The sequence below is a fragment of the Trichosurus vulpecula genome, chromosome 2 (assembly GCF_011100635.1).
Source record: "Trichosurus vulpecula isolate mTriVul1 chromosome 2, mTriVul1.pri, whole genome shotgun sequence".
NCBI lineage: Eukaryota > Metazoa > Chordata > Mammalia > Diprotodontia > Phalangeridae > Trichosurus > Trichosurus vulpecula.
In genome coordinates, this window is record NC_050574.1 from 30,859,491 (window position 1) to 30,879,323 (window position 19,833).

The 19,833-nt window shown below is 41.3% G+C and overlaps 1 protein-coding gene across 1 annotated transcript in view; it reads left to right on the forward strand.

Annotated features, from left to right (window-relative positions):
- The window catches only part of MORN1 (MORN repeat containing 1), a 44,339-nt gene that overhangs the window by 2,917 nt on the left and 21,589 nt on the right, over window positions 1-19,833 (forward strand). The window contains exons 4-6 of the mRNA XM_036743641.1: window positions 388-498; window positions 3,269-3,359; window positions 4,661-4,748. Of these exons, the coding sequence (XP_036599536.1) occupies window positions 388-498; window positions 3,269-3,359; window positions 4,661-4,748 (290 nt within the window). The remainder of the gene's footprint in view (window positions 1-387; window positions 499-3,268; window positions 3,360-4,660; window positions 4,749-19,833) is intronic.

A 19,833-nucleotide genomic window follows, 5' to 3' on the forward strand; every position in this document is an offset into this window, starting at 1 on the left:
ACACACACACACACACATGCGTGCACATGGGCCAAGGGAAACACGACATTGTGGTACTTCCTACACTAACCATGAAAGGGATCAGAAATGTTTCTTTGAATCTTTTAAGGGCCTTTAGTTTTCCCAACCTCAGGGATCATGGATTATGATTCATTAGTTTTAAAATAAAGACCTAATGACCCTGTTCTCCCATTCATTACACAGAGTAGGTAATAAAAAAGATATCAGTGATTCATTCCAACAGTATAGTGTTGGCCACTATTGGTCTAAAAGCAAGAATCTCATTGTTATAGCACCCGGGACATTAAAAACAAAAATGAAAAACAAAAGAAAAACCATTAATGAATCTGAAAATACCTTTTTCCTTTCTCTTTTATCTAATTCCAGGAAACACCTATTCTGGGCAGTTTGTTTTAGGTGAACTTCAAGGACAAGGAATAATGAGGTACAAAGATGGTGGAAAATATGAAGGGGAATTTTCCCACGGAGTGAGAGAAGGTATGTTTTTGTTTAAGCATAATTAACCATTATTTATAATTGTCTAGAAGCTGCTCATTGCCAAATCTAGCCTCAAGTAAATGTTTTGATGTCCCCCATCCCCAAAGATTTCTGGCTTTTTTGACAGAGTCTGGTCAGGTCACGGCTGCCTCTGGGTGACTTCCTCAGCCATGACTTGCACATTCAACTTTGGAAACACAGTGAAATGGGTTGGAGTCTTTTCCTATCTCAGTATCCATGAGGCAGTTTGGATAAGTTTATGCTCAGCTCTGGTGTCACCCAAATTCATAGGAATGGAACTTAGGCTGATTCAGCCTCCAGTTAGATCAGGATCTGGAGACAGTGTAAGCTCACTGTCAAAAGCTTGCTTTCTTATATCAACTTTCTTGATAAATAGGAGGCAATGGATGAATGTATGACAATCTTTCTATTGTTTTGTTTTGTTTTTTTGTTTTTGGTTTGTGCCTGAGGTTTTGTCAATATGGGGACCTACTGGTGTAGAGAATCCCTCCACACATGCAGATTGGCCACTCCTCTGTGTCCTGGTCTTAGAGAGTTTCCTGGGATGCTGAGAGGTTAGGTGACTTTCCCATAGTCATAAAACTATGGCAGTCTTTGTGACTCCAAGGCTGGCCCTCTATCCATAATGACATTTCACCCAACATCCCTCCCATAGCTCTTGTAAATCCAGGCATACTTTATTTTAAACACAAACTGATTGTCATATTAAGTATCCTAAGTGTAATCTTTGCAAAACGATTCCATTTTTCAATTTATCTCCTAATAGATAACAATATGTCTATATATTCTATTTTCTTCTGTACCTTTGTGTTTAACTCCCTTATTTTGAAGGTCATCTACCCCAATGTAGTTTGTTGTCCCTATGTAGTTTGTTGAGTTTCCAGTGACCACATTCTGGTAAAACACTCAAAACTTCCCCTTCTGATAGATTACAGGCTGAAGATAAAAGAGACATAACCAAATGTGAGAGAGAAGGCTTGTTCATTGTGAAAGACACAGAGAAACTCTGAATGTCACAACAATAAAATTTGTAATAATGATTTACAAAAATATAGGTTCCAGTTAAGGGTCTCTGGCTGAAAGACAATGATGGCTTGTTTTTCTTTACCAAAGTAGCCCAGCTCTTTCCTTATTTTCTTTTAGCCTTTCCTAGTTCTGATTCTTCTTGGCCCACCCATCTGTAGTGGACACTCTCGATCACCCTTTCCTCCTGGATACTCTATGTTTTCATGACACTGCTCTCTCCTGGGTCTCCTCCCATCTGTCCAACTAGTCCTTCTTAGTCTCCTTTGCTCATTCTTTATCCAATTTACTCCAATTACTGGTGGAAGTCCCCAAGGCTCTGTGCTGGGCCTTTTTCTCTGTATTATCTCGATTGGTGATCTTACCAATTCTCATGGGTTCCATTATCATTTTTATGTAGATGATTCATAGATAGATAGATAGATATCATTATATAATATATGTATCCTGATATAGTTACATATATCACTATATATTTTGCTGTTTATGTCTATAGATAAAGCTGTGTAGATAGATATCTATATATAAAGATACATATATACACACATAATTCAGGAGAAAGCAGATTTTATATATATATATATATTATATTTTATATCTAGCTCTCTTCCTAAGCTCTCTCCTGAGCTACAGTTTCACAGTACCAGTTATCTTTTGAACATCTTAAACTCTTGAACTGGATGTCCTATAGGCACCTCAAACTCAACAGGTCTAAAACAAAACTCATTTTCTTTCCCTCTAAGTCCTCTTCTCTTAGTAATTTTTCTGAAATTATCAAAGGCGGCACCAGCCAGCCAGTCAAAAGGACTCACAACCTTGTTGTATATCTAGCTAGGATAGGGGCTAGAGCTCTGGGCTTGGAGTTAGGAAGACCCAAGTTCAAATATGACCTCAGAGACTTACTGGCTGTGTGACCCCAAGCAAATCACTTACCTCCTTTAGCCTTATTTTCCTCATCTGGGTATAATAATGGCATCTACCTTCTAGCAGTTTGTGTGAAGAACAGCAATCTGGGCCCACTTTAAGAATTCTTTAGGAAGTATAGACACACTCATCCTATTGTGCCTAGTTTTCTCATCTGTAAAAAGAAGGTGCCATTCAATATCCTGTGACTTTATAATTTGAGGGATTATCTGTAATTTCTTAAATCTCAGAATCTGTAATAATTTCAGTTTAAATAAGTTGTTAAATAGCTGAAAGTGATGAAGAAACATTTGGATTTAATTTGGCATCTTTTAAAAATAGGTAATCACTTGGAGGTGTAAATTACATTAACCCCTAGAATAGGACTTTGACTATTGTTACTGAAAGGCTCCCACGGTCAGAAACTGTGATTTAAATAGTTTTGGTTAAAAGTTAATCCAGCTACCTGCAGTGCTTCAGTTTTGTTTTCTTTTGGTTTTTGTCAGAAAGGAGAAATGACAACGGAAATATTCCCGTGGCATTTCTGGGGTTTTCAGAACCACCTGAAAACAGCAAAAAATTTTGATGAAACCGTATTTTCTTGAGATTTGTACTTTCAAACAAAAACCCATTAAATGGACCACCCAAACTAAAGCATCCCTGTCCTTATTGTGAAGTGAAGATTTCTTCTGTAGTTAAAAAAAAACAAAAACAAAACCAAAAAAATCCAACTTGGCTAGAGCTAACAGATTTTTATCATAGCCATAAGGCATGATTTTTTTTTGTCGTGTGTATGGAATTTATTTTTTTTTCTTTTCTTTAGGGTATGGGTCTCTCATTGATAAAAATGGACAAGTTTACCAAGGCTCATTTCATGAAAATAAAAAGCATGGTGTGGGACAGATGATCTTCAAGTAAGTCTGTTTGCTTCATGATCCCTAAGAAAATTATCCATCTCCTAATGAAATATTGTGTGAAGTCCAAAAAGATGAGAAACAAATCTGGGCCCAAATTCACAAAGCCTAGGCTTCCTCCTGTGCATTTTTCCCTAGCTATACCTAGTAAATTCTTTGAACACTTTAGACATATTTCATAATTGATAGAACTGTTTTCGACTTGTGTGTGTATGTGTGTGTGTTTAGAATCATATATTGTGAAGAATGCTTATGTGTAAAAAAACACTTTTTGCCATAGTTTTGATTCCTTTTCCATAACACTCATATGCTAGTTAAAATACATTTTTAAAAACTGCTTGCTTCTTTGTTAAACTCAGTCATCACCATGCTTGTTTAATAAGAAAAAATATATAACCTTTAAAAAAAAACCAACCTCTTGCCTCCTCCCACCCTGCCCAAACCTTGCAACCTTCTCCTAGAGTGTCTATGTTGGTAATAGTCTCAAGATCACTCAATATCTATGTAGATTATACAAGGAAAGCTTGTAAGCAATCTGAAAGATGACATTCTCTGGCAATATATAGGCTTTCTCCTTTCAGAAGCAAGGCATAATGTTATATGTTTTAAACATATTTAAAACAAATTCTTAAGGCAGATTCTCATATGCAAAATTCTGCTTGTGGCATGCTTATATGCAGTAAAAACTAGTTAATCAACTGAAAAATATGGAGCCACCTTTTCCTTTTTATTCTTCTACGTTCCTTTTATTGGAACTTGCCAACACCATACCTTTTCAACAGAATGAGACAGTCTGCATTGCTGGAAATGAAGCATGTTGGTGACCTCCCAATAGTTAGGAATATATTGCTCTTCCTGTTCTGTAAGCAGGCCTGTACCAGCCTTTGTCTGAAGAATCACAGCCTTTCATGTGAGTGACTTCACAGCAAGGTTATCGGGACTTTTCCTTTTTGTGGGCCTTCCAAAATCAGGGATGAGGCAAAAGGTAGGATTTCATAAAGAACCATCTGTGCGGTATCTATTTTTGCTTCAGTCGCTGGTGGAAAAGTCTTGAACACTAGTCACAGGAATCAATCTGAATCACTCCCTGTCAGCTGGTCTCCCACTTCCCAAGGCGAGTGCCAAAATCTTGTTGTGCGTCCCATCAACTCGTCTTCCATAGGATTCCATTTTCGTGAGGGAAGCATTTGCCATCCAACAGCAGGTGACTAGGTGGAAAGGCCTGGGCCAGCAGAACGTTCTGTCTAACCAACTGGTCAGCCTCTTGTCTCCAGCCTGATTCCTCTCTTTCTGTGATTTAGCAATGGCGATAAATATGAAGGAGACTGGATTCTGGACCAGCGACAGGGGCACGGGGTGCTGCACTCTGCAGACGGATCGACTTACGAGGTATCTGGGAAGCCTCCTCAGGGATGTCATGTGAGGGGCCCCTCCAGGGAGGGGAAGGCCACATCCTAGCAGATCTCAGTATGGCAATGGGCCTGTGTGGCCTTGGGCTAGTGCTTTCCCTGCTGCGGGCCTCAGTTCCTTCACCTGCCAATTTAAGGGTTGAATGAGATGGTTTCGCAGGTCCTCCACCCATCATTAACTCTGTATAGCCCGTGAGCTGGCTCATCAGCCTTCTACTCTGGGAAAGCAGAGAATTCCATGTGAACAGAATTTCCATGAGGGCCTTTCCCCATTCATCTCACCATCCCATAGTAACAATAGGGCACTCGTGAGTCTTTGCTACATGAATTAATTTAATGGCAAGTGTTGCGTTTCCCCATCATTTCAAGGAGGAACTCTTGCTGCTAATTTGAAGCAGTTACACTTTGGGTAAAATGATCTTAGAGTTTTATAAAATGCACCGTCTTCAGGGTGCTTCACCTGTTGGAGAGAAGAAAATTATCTCATGGCCCCAGTACAATCTGCCTTCAGGTTGTTTCTATAGTAGATACAAATTGTTTTATTTTCTAAACCTCAGATCAGAGGCCACAGTGGAAGGAAGCCACAAGGAGAAACCCTTGCTAGGTTCATGTAAGAATGAGAATTTGCTTTCGCTGGCTCCCTTCCACACACACAGAGAAGTGGCTAATGGAGAGTTTTCTTCCCTGCAAAGAGGGTACATTACCGTGCCCTTCAGACCTGGAGCCGTCAGGAGGTATTGGGCTCAGAGTGAAAAAAGGAATTCAGCCAGTGGGAATGATATTGTCATTCTAGACTAATCACAGTGTTTGGCTTCCGGGAAACCTGTTTTGATCATCTACGGCAGTATTTCATTGAGGTAAGCAGGAAGACTGGCAGAAGTAAGATTTAAGGCGCAGGTTTTCACACAGGAGAGCAGGCCCTCCTCTAGCGTCCCTGGGAACACATGATCTGTCGTCTCTCATTGCCCAAGAAATGCAAGAATGCCATTCATGCGTGAATCCAGGAAGTAGAAAGCTACTCCTGCTGATTATCTATCTGTTAACATGTCTGCCATGCTCCAGTCCCCAGAATGCCGCACTGGGGCGATTTTCAAGTGCTTTCTTCTCCTTCCCCAGGAAAAACAAATGGCCGTGAAAATAACAAAATGCTTTGCCAACAGCAAGTGACCTTCCAGTGACTTATGGTCTTTATCTGCCTGCACCTTTTGGCTTGTCCGCGTAGTCCTAAGCCGCGTCCCCTGAAGGTTCATGGGAAGGCTCAGGACCCTAAGCCGGCACGGCCCAGTTGGCCACCTGGCTCATCAGCAGGTCTTGGTCTCTCTGTCTGCCTCATCACTGGGAGAGTCCATAGTTACTCCGTTGTGGCGAGCAGCAAGTGAGGGAGTCAGGGCATGGGGCTATGCAGGTGGGCATCTCCTCCTCCTGGGTCCCTAGGCCAGGACCCCAGGACTGGGGCAACTGAGTCACTCTTACCTTACACAGGGAAGAATTATCCCCCTTCTAGAACAGCAGTGAGTCCATAAGAAAAGAATCATGGGCACGTTGATAGCAGGGGAACCACATTTCTAGTTTCTTCTGAAAAACTGCTAAATGGTGCTGGATGGTAATTACAGCGATGGCCTCCTGCTGGTGTTGGCAGCTTATCTCCACTAGGTGGCTCTCCAGCATTGGGGTAGGGTCTCCCTGTCTTAGAGTGAGATGCTCATTTCTCCCTTTGGGGTTGTAAATGTTTAGAACTATACTTAAATTTACAATTTAAATGTGCTCAAAAGTGGGGGAATACGTTCAATGGGGACATGTCACACAATTTGGGCTCCAGACAATGCTTTGTTGATTTATTGCTGATTTATTAAGCATTCAAATGGAAACTCACAGATTTATGAAATGTGCAGAAAATAAATTTCAATAAAAACATGCTCTTAGCATTCCCCTCACACAAGCGATTTTAAAGAGTGCATTGGTATGTCAGAAAGTAATAAAAACAAGGAAATTCACAGGGAAGTTTGCTATCACGATTTAACTACTTGTACTGTCTTAACTATAATGTATCATACTGTCATTAGGCATGCACAACCAGTCTATAAACCACGTCAATCTGCCCAACAGAAGCCTGCTAAAGACTGCATAGTGTTTTGAATCCCTTCGCTTGTTAAATTGGTATTTTCTACTTATGGGCCCCATACAAATTTGAATCACGTTTCTTCACAGTTCTAAAAGCTTGGTGTTCCTTGGCGTGTTTAGTACAGGATTTGTAAGAATGGCTCTCTGTCCACAATGCATTTCTCCTGCATTTTATCTGAGGTTTCCCTTCCAATGGCTGTTGGAGGTTGTCAGCAGTAACTGTTACAGCCCCAAGACCAATGGAGAGGAGATACCACTGACCAGTAGATGTGTCTCATGGCGCATCTACCTTCATTCATACACAGCAGAGGAGCAGAGCAGCCAGGTGCTTCAGCCCATGTGTGCGCATTCCCAGGACACCCACTGGCTGTGCAGATCATCAGGAAGTTGCTGAGAGTGGGGCCCGTCCATTGGAAGCAGCCAGTCAGGCCTCTTGGACTGTAACCTGAAAGATGAAAGGTGTCCTGGATGTGCATGTCTGTCCTCAGGGCAAAGGGGAGCAAGAAGGGAAGCAGTGTGCATGAGGATGGTTTTCCTTTTTCAGTCATTTGAGAGGGCTTCAACATGGAGTAAAAAGCTTTCCTCTGCAACCTTGAATATGATAGATCATAGAATCATGTATTTAGAGTTAGAAGGGACCTATACAGCCCAATCTCCCTTTTTACAGATGAGGAAAATGAGATCCAGATATGTGAGATTCCTTTCCCAAGCTGACTCAGGAGAGCTTTAAGACTGTACACACACACACTTGCACACACACACACACACACACACCATTAAAAAACTGATTATTGACTGGATGGATATTGTTTTTCCTGATATCTGGTAGAGTCATCATGTTGTAGTGGCCAGAGAGTTGGCCTCAGAGATAGGAAGTCTTGGGTTGAGCCTTACCTATGACACAGAGGGGCTAAGTGATCCTTGATAAGTCACTGCACCAGAGTCTCAGATGTATAACAGATTCAAAGGAGTTCCCAATGTTGATGAAGCCACAATCCCAAACCAAGGACTTTGTCCAAATCAGCCTTTTGTTTTCCCCTTCAGCTGAGAAGCTTAACAGGAGATCTGTGGGCAGCCAGAGGAAAGGCATACTGGCAGATTTTACTTCTAGATTGATGCAAAAAACAGAATGGAATGGGACACATCCAGAATTCTGTGTCCAGATGTAGGGGGCCACTTTTAGAAAGGACATTGACAAAGTAGAGCAATGGCTGGGAAGGACAAGTGGGGAGATGAGGGCCCTCGAGTCTACCTCCCAGGAACACCAACTGAAGGGGTGAGGGATGTTCAGCCTAGAGAGGGAAGACTTGGTAAGGACATGGAAACTGTCTTCAAGTCTTTGAAGGTGACCCAGGTCATGGTCTCTGCAAGGGGCAACTCCTTAAGGAATGGAGAAATGACTTCAAGATAAAGCATCTCCATTAACAATTCTCCATTGGACTCTTGAGAGTCTTCTCTCCCTGAGAAAATGATCTGGACCAAGGGAAAGCACACAAGACAACTAACTGGATGGCTTTTTAACCGAAGAGTACCATAGTGAGGCACACACTTGGACCTAGAAGGGGGGATGCTTGAGGAATCCTGCACCTCTGTGGTGAAGCTCCATTAGTATGTCTGCATTCCCTGCCATTTCCACTGACTCTCACTTATTTTTAGACCCTCGTGATGTCAGGATGAAGGGGTTAGTTCCTTCTCGTGTCTCCATGTCTTCAGCACATGGGTGACTTGTGTCCCTTCTGTCAGAGCCTAGGATGCTCCATTGGCTCTTTTCCTAGTGAGCTCAGATCCTCTGCCCCAACTCTTGCTTTTGCTGCTTCTAACTAAGGGAATGGCCCTTGGGGAAAGAGAATAGACTGGTACAGGTTGGCCACACAGGATGGAGAGTAGGGGTGGGGAAGGGGTTATAAGGAAACAGATTTTGACTTTAGAAGAAAGAATACTCCTAACACGTAGAGCTGATCGACCATTAACTGTCCAATGGGACAGTTAACCTCATTGGACATATTGACATGTTGTAGAAGTGTCTTTACTACTTCATAGTTTGGAGGTAATCTCAGAGGGAAGGCACTGAATTAAGTGGGGTTGGGAAAGACATGTACAGGAAATCGAAGGGAGGATTTTGGTTGGGACTTATAGGTCAGTGGTCAGAGCAGAGAAGGCAGAACAGTCTAGGCACGGGGGACAGCCAGAGAGAATGCCCAGAGCCAGAGACGGAGGGTATTGTTTGAGGGATAGTCAAGATGTCATTTCACTGGATCTGAAGAGTACATGTTGGGGAGTAAGGTATAAGAAGACTGGAAAGGAAGGTACTAGGTTATGAAGGATGTCAAGCAGAGCATTTTGTATTGTTCCTGGAGGCAATAAGGAGTGACTGGAGTTTATTGAGTGGGGTTGAGAGTATGTTGGGGGTGACGTGGTTGGACCTGTGCTTTAGGAAAACCGCTTTGGTGGCTGAGTGGAGGATGGATTGGAGTGGGGAGAGACTTGGGGCGGGCCAACCTTTCAGCAGCTAGTGCTGTAGTCCAGGTGGGAGGTGTTGAGGGCCTGGACCAGGGTGGCGGCAGGGTGCAAGGAGAGAAGGGGGAGTATTGGAGAGATGCTGCAAAGGTGAAATTGAAATTGACAGGAGATGCAGCAAAGGTGAAATTGACAGGCCTTGGCAACTGATTAGATGTGAGGGGTGAGAGATGGGAGTGTAGGAAGACTTCCTCGTGTGTGAAATGCTAACACTTCTGTTACCTGCATCATAAGCTGGTTGTCAGGAAAACATTTGGCAAATCTTAAAGACACCAATTTAAACGAATAAAAGTGATTTGTTTCAGCTCATCTCTGATGTCTCTTCCAAAGCTAAACCACGACAAGGATGACATGGAGAGGAAGCACTTCCATGGCCATTCCACATCACGTGACCTCATTCTTCAGGGTTGTAATGACTCTTCCTTAGGCTCCTCATGGAGGTGGTGAGGCATAGTGGGGAAAGCCCTGGGAGTGGAGTCCAGAACCACCTGCTTCAAATCCCACCTCCCCTCTACCTGTTAGGTGGGCAAGGGTCTCAACCCCTCAGAGCCTCAGTTTTCTCATCTTTAAAATGGAAACGGTAGTAATACCTGAGGTACCTATTCCAGCAGCTTGTTGTGAGGCTGCAATGTGATTACACTTAGTAACTCCTAAGGAGACATGCAAACACCAGCTATTATTATTTTTACTTCTTAACAGCATTTCAGAGGTAGCAGGAGATTTCTTTGTGGAGGAAGAATTAACAAGAGAGACCCTCCATTGCTCATTAAATTCGAAATGAGAAGTCCTTGATGGTACTTTGCCATTGTCTCACTGGCCTAAGTGTATGGATTCATTATCAGTTACCTCTCTTCTGCTCTCCAGTACCTATGATTCTATTCACTTGCTGAGCCTTTACTTTGATATCACTATTTATCTAATGTCCATGTTAGCCCAACTTCACTTATACCATATGTAAATCCTGTTGGGGGCACATTAACTGTGGAAGTTGATAATGGCAAGAAGCTGAAGTTTTACTATCCAACTGAAGCATATCTTCTGCTTTGGTGAATTTATTTCTGAAGGAATTACAGAAAAGTGAATTTTTCCATGACTGTTTTTCATTTTTCTTTCATTCCCTTAAAGCCATTCAGCTCAGACTTAGGATTTTGTTGCTTACTTTAGAGTTACCATTTGGCCACATCTTTCCTCCCATCTATGGTACAGCCACAAGCTGAGGAGTAAGCCTTCTTATATCCGGAACTGTTTTTTGTTTGTTTTGTTTTTCTGAAGTGTCCCTAAAAGATGTGGCCGGAGCCGAAATGGAGACCAATGGCAGCATGGCCCATCCTCACACATAAGGTCATAGGATATAACACAGGACATGTTAAAGTATGCATTAACATTTTCTAAAAATTCTCCTAGTTAAAATCATCTGAGAGCAAGGTATCTGGGCCAAGTCATCTCAGTTCTGTTCCCCACTGCAGAATGCCTACGCTGACTTACCATAGAGTGTTTTGCCTCCAGCCTTTTCCAGGAGGGTCCACTTGAATAGCTTTCATGTCTTGCTGAACTAGTCTAGGGCACTGTGGACTCTGTTGCCCAATGTCCCTTAGACAAGGTTTCGAAAAATATGTCACCAGCTCAGTTTGGTTTCAGGAAAAAGGTTTGCCTGTGCAGACAAATTTTTACATGTTTCCTTTGATCAGAAAAACAAAATTATGAAGCCCGGTGGGTTTGATGCTTTTTTCCTTAGCCGCCTGGAAACTTGGAACCAAATGTAGCACCCAGTCATCTTGTCAGTCCCTCTCTGCTGCCTGGTGGCATCTCCCCAATATGCTTCCTTCAGAATCTCTGATCTGTTTTGGATCTCTTAATGATTGTTTCTCATTTCGTTTAATCCTATAAACTGTCTCCAAACCTTTGGCTATTGGCAAGGCATAAAGCCTTGATGAATAAATACAAATATAACACAGGTCCCTTGACTGGAAATTCCACGACAACCTCATTTGAACAGTGCTTGGCTTCTATGTGGCCTCGCCACTGAGACTCGGCGGACGGTATTAAGGTTATATTTGATTTGAGCACATGAATAAATATCTGTACACAGTTGAGATTAGGAGAAAGCCTGATGGCACGTAAATGGAGCTAGTGTGTTATTTAATGAACTCAAACATTTGTTTTCACATTAGAAATGTTGCCTACCTGTTCTTCCTTTTCTCCGGCTTCCTCTGGCAGTTGTGCAGGGCCCAGGAAGCAGATGCTGTGTTCCGGTCTGTCCCCGTAGCTGCTGCTTTGTCTGTTTTGGCTGGGTTTAGTTTGTCTTCTTTCCCAGAGGAAGGCCTGCTGTTTGGTACACCTGTTAGCGGCACTAAACAGGTGGCTAGCCGGATGGGCTTTTTCACCTGCAACATTTTCCTTTAGAATCAACTTGAATTCCATTGCCTTCTTGTTTGAAGTGATACAGCCCAAAGTGGTTCTATGGATGCTTTCCTTTTAGTGGGCAGAAAGATGGAAAAGTAACCCTGAGCTAACCTCCTCTGTCCCCAAATCTTGAAGACCAGTACATCAGAATTCTGGAAAGCAGAGAGCTGGGATGACAGCTAATAATACAATAGCCTAAATTGGGTTGGATTTCTTATCTTTTTTTTTTGTATTTTGACATTTGCGTTCTAGGGATTGACATTTTATTTGCCTTCTAGCTTCTTAGCCACAGGAGAAGATGGGCTGGTTTAAATGTTTTGTAGGCTTGTATAAAGTAGTTGTACTTATTTGCAAGACTGTTTTATTTGTTAGAATGTTTGAATGTCCTATAACTTTAAAACTTGATTTCATAAATATAAATTCTCCAGGTAGATAGAGTGGTATAGTAGACAGATAGATATTCTTCAGATACACACCTTTAAAATTTGACAGATTTCCATGATGAGTCTCAAGTTAGATAAAGAAAATTATTTTAGGGATCTTGCTATTAAATAGAAAGGGTTTGGGGGTCTGGAGAGTGATGGAGATGATGTGGAAAGAAAATGAGGACTATTGATACAGATACATATCAGGACATATTGTATGAATAATAATGTTCTCTCATCTCATGACATTGGTATGGGCTTCGAAAGCTGTGTATGAGTCAGATTTTATACATATGCTTTGTTAATTTGTCAACTGTCTCAAGACCTTTTAGAAGTAGTAAAAACAGAGTGCTATGGTGAAGGAGAGTGGAGGTTGGGGTTCTCGACTCATCTCTGCTAACTGACTGTATAACCCTGGACAAACCCAGCCTTCAGTCTCCTTATCCATAAAATGGACCATTTTTAGATATTGGCTTAGATGAGCTTAACAGCCCTTCCATCTCTAAAATTCTATGATTCTGAAACTATAAACTGAAGTGTTTATGTTTACTGAGCAGGGCTGAAAATATCATCTCAGTTGAAGACTCATGTATTTTAAATACTCTGAGGGAGCTCACTATTTATAGAAAAAACGTTGGTGAATGAATCTTTTTTGTCCAAGAGCCCTTGGTGCTTTGGGAAGAATGGCTTTCCAATCACCTGCTTTATTCATTTGCAGGCTGATATGCAGGGTTTTCCTAAAGTTTTCCCAATGGATGGCACTTCTCTTTGAGTCATCTCAAACAATTTAGAACCAAAGAATTTTCCCATTAGAGAGTGGGCAATGGATGCACAAAGAGAGCTGGAAACTCCTTTACTCTTATTAGTGATCTCCCAAGCACCCCTGGAATACCTCAGTGGCCTCCCTGTGGAGGACACTCCCTCCAATGATGCCAGATCACCACCTGTCCCCTTCCTCCTGTGCATCTCTTGTTGGAGGGTTCCTGTGAATCTGCCAGGGTGGGGCAAGCTGTTGGGTATCAGGAAGGGGCCTCCCTCTAGATCTATGCCCAGCCTGTCCCCTGGGCATCCCTTCCTCCTGCTACATGACCAGCCCATCTTTTTTTCCAATCATACAAAAAAACAAACCAAGCCCAACCCAGAACTCGTAGTTGTCTTTGTTCCTTCCCAGCCTCTACAAGGAACTTTGCAAAAAGAGCCGCCACTTCTCTGTGTAGTCAGCAAAACACATGACAGATTTCCTTTAAAATGCTACTTCACAGGCATTATGGGAACAACTGAGTCAGTGTAAGTCTACTGAACAGCAATTCATCAATACAGATGGCAGATTGAAATCTAATAATTGAGGTGTTTACATTCACCTAGGAATCCTGAAAATATAGTATCAGTTGAAGACTAGATGAGATTGAAGTAACTGAAATTAATTCCAATAAAAGCATAAAAGCTTCTTGCTTGGAAAGGGAAATATCATCAATTCACTGGAAATTGCTTCCTGAAAGAAGAAAAAAAAAGTTAAGTACTTGTTTCTTGCAATTTATTCAAAGCACCTTTCCTCATTCATAATCAGATATCTCTGCATGGTAGCCCCTAACGAAATTCTAAAAGAAACTGGCATTAAGAATAAAAGGATTTCCAGATCAGAACAGAACATTTTTACATTTGTCCAAACAAATTATCAATGAAGGTGTTATTTAACGTAAGACTGGTCCTTTGTAAATGACAACCAGATTTTCTGTAGTAATTATTGTGTGATTCAGTAACTCAGTAGGTGAGACTAAGATACTTGTTACTTGAGAGGAAAATGTTCTCTTTCATTATATATGTACATGTACATATACATGCTACACATGTGTAATGGATGATAACATTTATATATTACATATGTCTCGTGTTAAAATGAAGCTACGATACAGCTGACTTTGGGATTCTTGATTTAGTCTTAATTGGTATTTCAAGGCACAAAGAGGTGAAGTGTGTCAGAGCTTAATCAAAGCTCAGCAGAAATTTTGTTCTTCAGTAATTTTTCAGTTGTTTCCATCTCTTTATGATCTGCCCCATTTCAGGTTTTCTTGGCAAAGATACTAGAGTGGTTGGCCATTTTCTTCTCCAGCTCATTTTATAGATGAGGAAACTGAGGCCAGAAGGGTGAAGTGACTTGCCCAGGGTCACACAGCTAGTGTCTGAGGCCAGATTTGAACTCAGTCTTCCAGACTTCAGGCCCAGCATTCTACGTCCTATGGCACCACTTAGCTGTCCAGAAATTAGGAACGATAAGTTAGGTAGTACATAATTCTAAAGGGAACTGAAGTCATTTTAGAGTGTATCGGAGCATATTTTGTCCACCATCGGTGTTTATTCTCTAATATTGAGTCTGCCCTTAATCTCTGTTTTTCCCTTGCTTGGTTCCTGTCCAGAGGATGATGGCAATAATTATAGCAATTTACATTTCTGTAGTGTTTTAAGGTTTTCAAAACACTTGACATACGCTAATTGCTATTCTCAAAGAGGCCTTAACTAGTGTTTTGTATCATATTCATTCATTATTTATATCATTATGACTATCATGGAGGGGCAGAGACTCTATAATTGGAGGACCTAGGTTCAAATTCTGACTCTAATACTTAACTACCTGTATGACCTTAGACAAGTCATTTAATTGTGGTGGGCCTCAGGTTTGGACTTGATGAGATCTGAAGTCTCTCCCACCTTTAGAGCCAGGGTCTTCTCAGTGAGCCCAACAGGCATCTTAGAGGCAAAGGAAGAGCTAGGTCTCAGAGAGGTTCATTGATGTGGTCAGCCAAGGTCCTGTAGCTGATCTTGCCCATATGAACTGCATTATCATGCATCAGCACACACTTCCTGAGTATTTGCCACATGTCGGACACTGCACTAGGCACTGGGGAAGTGAAGAGACCTGAGATGCCCCTACTGTCTTTAGACAATTCATCATGAAAGCATCCATCAGGTTCTCTGGTTATATGATTCACACATACTGGTTTAAATTAAGTCTCCTCCACTCCCACCTCCAACAAGTAACAGGTTACTAACAGGCTCTTTGAAAAACAGCTGATCACTGGCTAAAACTGGTTGTTGTTCCCCACCCCACTCCATCCCCAACCCCCAATCTTCCTTTGAATGTGTGTATAGATACAGTCTTGGATGAGGGTGTTTCCTATTTTTTCTTTGCTTCCTTTTATTTTCAAAGTAAAATATACTTTCTTTGTAGTCCTAAATTATTTCTACTCTTAGTTTTGGCTCATCTGACCAATGTGAATCAAGATGGATGCCCATTTTGGTCCTAGTGTGTCATCGAATGTCAGAAATAGAATGGCCCTTAGAGATCTTGTAGCCTGATCCCCTCATTTTACAGATGCAGAAATTGAGGCCCAGCAGAGCGGGGAACAGATTGCCCCAAATCATACAAGTTCTTGGCAGTATGGGGGGGCTTTGGACTCAGGTCTAGACCCCCCCACTCAACCCCTCAGTGCCGCTCTCCCACTTAATCTCATTCTCAGCTTTCATCTCCACTTTCACAAAATGGCCTTGATTAGACTGTGCTGGAATATTATCCCACGGATATAGCAGAAGCACTCTCCATTATGAAAGGGGGTGAAAGGGCCAGCCAAGCCAATCACATGGAACAGGAGTGTGTGGCCTAGAATTCTTAAGCTGTACTGCCACGCGCTGCCACAGCCCACGTATTATTACATCTGGTGATAAATGGCCCAGAGACAGGCTGTGGGCTGCCAGCCTCCTTATTAATACATATTTGTTCATTCTTTGGGTGCATGTCAATTAACGGAGAAAGGATGGAATTTTAAAATGTATGATTTATAACATTAATTAGAAAAGATTCTACACTATTTGATTAGTTGCATTGCTCATTTGAATATATTTATACTGATTAATCTCAGTATTGTGCCCATGAATATCTGACTATCCCAGATATCTATTTATATATTAATGTATTCCCGGAATTGCTATATTAAATGATTGCCACATCATTAATAACAATGGTAAATATTATTAATTTTAATCATTGAGTAGCCTGTTAGATATCAAACCTTGATTATTCTGCTCACTGCTGAAAAAGGCATAAAGTAGTTTAGAAGATTCTAAAAGGGATATATTACCTTTAAATTAAGTTGATTAATATTACATGTTTACTCACAATTTTTTCACAGATTAATAGAGAATTAATTTGCATCAATATTACTTATTTCAAGGTTTTGTATGGTTAATTAACTTTCTTGCATTCTATTCATTATCTTACTTCTATATTATACATGTTGACATATTGTTTCCAACCCTCACTATCCAAACCCACATCCTGGTTCATGATGTTCTTTATTTCTGTATGAAAACCACATTAGTATCTAGAGTCATCATACCTTGCCTGTAAATATAGAAATAGGGAAAAAAATTTAAAGCAAGAGCATTATGACTTTTATTAATTACAATGACATTGTCATTTCAAAGACAGAAAACAAGACTGCCGTGGGTTATCAGTGTTTCTGGAGTTTTTCATGTTAATGTTTTGGCTTTGATATAAAACAGCTGCCTGTTTGATTGGTGAATGCATCCTGTGTCTTAGGAGTTTCAACTGACAATTACTCTTACTCGATGGGGTTAATTACTTTCTTATTAAGGCAAAGGAGGCTGTCAAAGGCACTTCTTTTGTGACCTCGATCTTAAACGTAGCCCACTTCCGAGAGAAGGCGTTCTTAACTCTGGTTTTTCAACATCCCACCCTGTAAAACCAGGGCTGGGCTGGGGCTTCTTTGAGGGGCATAAAACAGAGAGGGGCTTAACCGTTTTCCCATCTGAACATGCCTGGTTCATCAATGGGCCTATGTCAATCACTTAACATTTCCGTTTGAGAGAAAACACAACCTCTGCTTGGCTGGGTCTCCACTCTCCTGTACTTGGAAAACTATTTCCTTTTTAAACCTAAACATCAGACTTTATAGTCTCCATGTTCAGTTTCATTTTGTTAATCTGGGACCAGATTTTCCAGCTATCTCGATGATTTTGAATCATGGCTCTGTCATTTCTGGGATGTCCAACAGTTACCCTCCTCTCTTTGCAGTCTACAGGTTAGCATCCTTTATGTTCATTTAAAAAAAAAAGATTTTTGTTAACATCTTTTGTTTTTACATCACTCAAGCTTTCCCCCTACAGGAGCCTTTGTTACCACAAAACATGCTACTGTAATTATTTTGGGATATATGGGGCTTTACTCTTTGTCATTGACCTCTTTGGGATATATGCCTAGCAGCAGAATCTCTGGGTCAAAGGGTGGGGACGTTTTAGCCACTTCATTCCCATAATTCCACACTACTCTCCACAGTGGTTATTTTCGACAAGCCTTCTACCATTGACCGTTCCCATCTTTAATCATCTTTGGCTATTTGTGGCCCTGTGAGGTAAAACCTCAAGATTGTTTTGATTTGCATTTCTCTTATTATTAGTTATTGGAGCATTGATTACAGTTCTATTAACAACTGCTCTTTAAGAGGTAATTGACAAATGGGTAACTGTTCATCGGAGGACAAGAGATGTGGGGTATGAGGTTCTAATGGCTGAACCATAACAAGAACAGATGGGATGTTTAGCCTGGAGAGGAGACAGGGTATGTGGCTGCTGCCGCCACTTAATAGCAGGATGTTTTATATTAAGACCTTTACTTGGTATCTTTTATGAGACTTCCAGGCATCCTGATTAGTAGAATAAAAACGCCTTGTAGATAGAGACCATTTTTGTTTTATCTGTGTCTGTAGCAACAAGCAGTGTGACTTGCATACAGTAGATACTTAATAAATGCTTATTGAAAATTGTCAAATTGTTAGCAGAAAAGGAAAGAGAAGCCCGTTAATTGACTTGTCCAGGGTCACCCAACTAAGAAGGGTCAGAGGCAGGATTTGACTTCAAGTCTAGCACTTTGTCCATTGTGCCATGTTGCATACAATAGGCAGTTAATAAATGCTTATAGTATATTGTTGAGTTCCATAACAATTTTGAGTAAGCAACTATGAATAGTAGCATTTCAGCTTTCTGTTAGGAAGTTATGGGTCAAGCCTAAATACCATGACGCTGTTGAAAGGATTTCTCTTCATGTACAAGTTAGACTCCATGCCCCCGAGTTTTCTTCCAATTCTGAGATTCTGAAAGTCATGTTTAGGCTTCATATTGGCATTTTGAAAAGAAACAATTGAGATGTTTTTTATTTAAGAGAGATAATTCTGACTTCATTTGTAAGATAAAAATTTGAGGAAGCATACACATTTCACATACAGGCCAATTAGAAGGTTGAGAAAAAGTTCAAATACTTCCCTGAGAGTGGCCTGGTAATTCAGTATAAGAAATAAGCCTTTCATGGATAGAAGGTGAAACTGCCTTTTTTTCCCACTTTGCCACACTATGTTCCAGGCAAACTGGCCCACCTGCTGCTCCCCAGACTTACACTTTGGTTCAGAATGTTTCTCCCATGACTGGATTTGACTCCCTCTTGACCTCCATTTGAAGCAAGGCTCAGACCTCAAGCTGATCTAAGTTTTTAGGTGACACAAAGTTGGGAGGGATTGGTACTGGATGACAGATCCAAATACTTCTTGACAGGCAAGAGCATCAAACAGGGATCCCCAAAGAGAAACAACAGGAATATAAATATAAAGTTTTGCACTTGGGTTTAAACAAGCCACTTCACAGCTACGGGATAGAAATATAGGACAGAATAGAATAGAATAATGGGTTTAAAAAATAAGGATCTGGGCACTTTAGTGGAATGCAAACTCAGTAGGAGTCAGCTAAGTGATGTGGCGGCCCCCACCCCCAAAGCTAATGGAATCTGGTCGGGGCTGTGCTGGTGAATGGTTAATGACCAGCTGTACCCACCGGACACTTTTCAGTTTAATCTGCTTTATCAACATTTTCTCCCTCACTTTTCCAAAGTCTAGAAAATCAAGAAAACAATAAATCAAGCCGTGATTTGTAGCCTTTATAGATTTACAAGGTGTAAATGCTCACTGAAAATGTCATAATCGTCTCTCCCAAGCCCTTCAAGCTAACTCCAGCTCACCCCAGATCTTGTCATCGTTGTTCAGTCGCTTTTCCATTGTGTCTGACTCTTTGTGACCCCATCTGGGGTTTTCTTGGCCAAGATACTGGATTTTCTTCTCCAGCTGATTTGACAAATGAGGAAACTGAGTCCAAAAGGGTGAAGTGACTTGCCCAGGGTCACACAGCTAGGAAGTGTCTTGAGGCCAGATTTCAAGTCAGGAAGATGAGTCTTCCTGGAAGATGAGTCTGGCTGCCCACCCATGGATCTAAGGCTACATTAATAGGCATCAATTCCAGGAACAAGGAGGTGACAGTCCTTTTGTCCTCTGTTCTGTTCAGTTCTGAGCACCCCAGGTTCAGTAGGTCATTGATAAACTATAGAGAGGCTGGCCCTGCAGCTGGGAAGACCCGGGTTCAAGTCTCACCTCTGACACATAATGGCTTGAGGACTCCAAACAAGTCATTCAACTTTTCAAAGGCCCAGGAAACTAAGACTCTAAATTGCAGAGAAGGTACCAACCTCCATTGATAGCACTATCC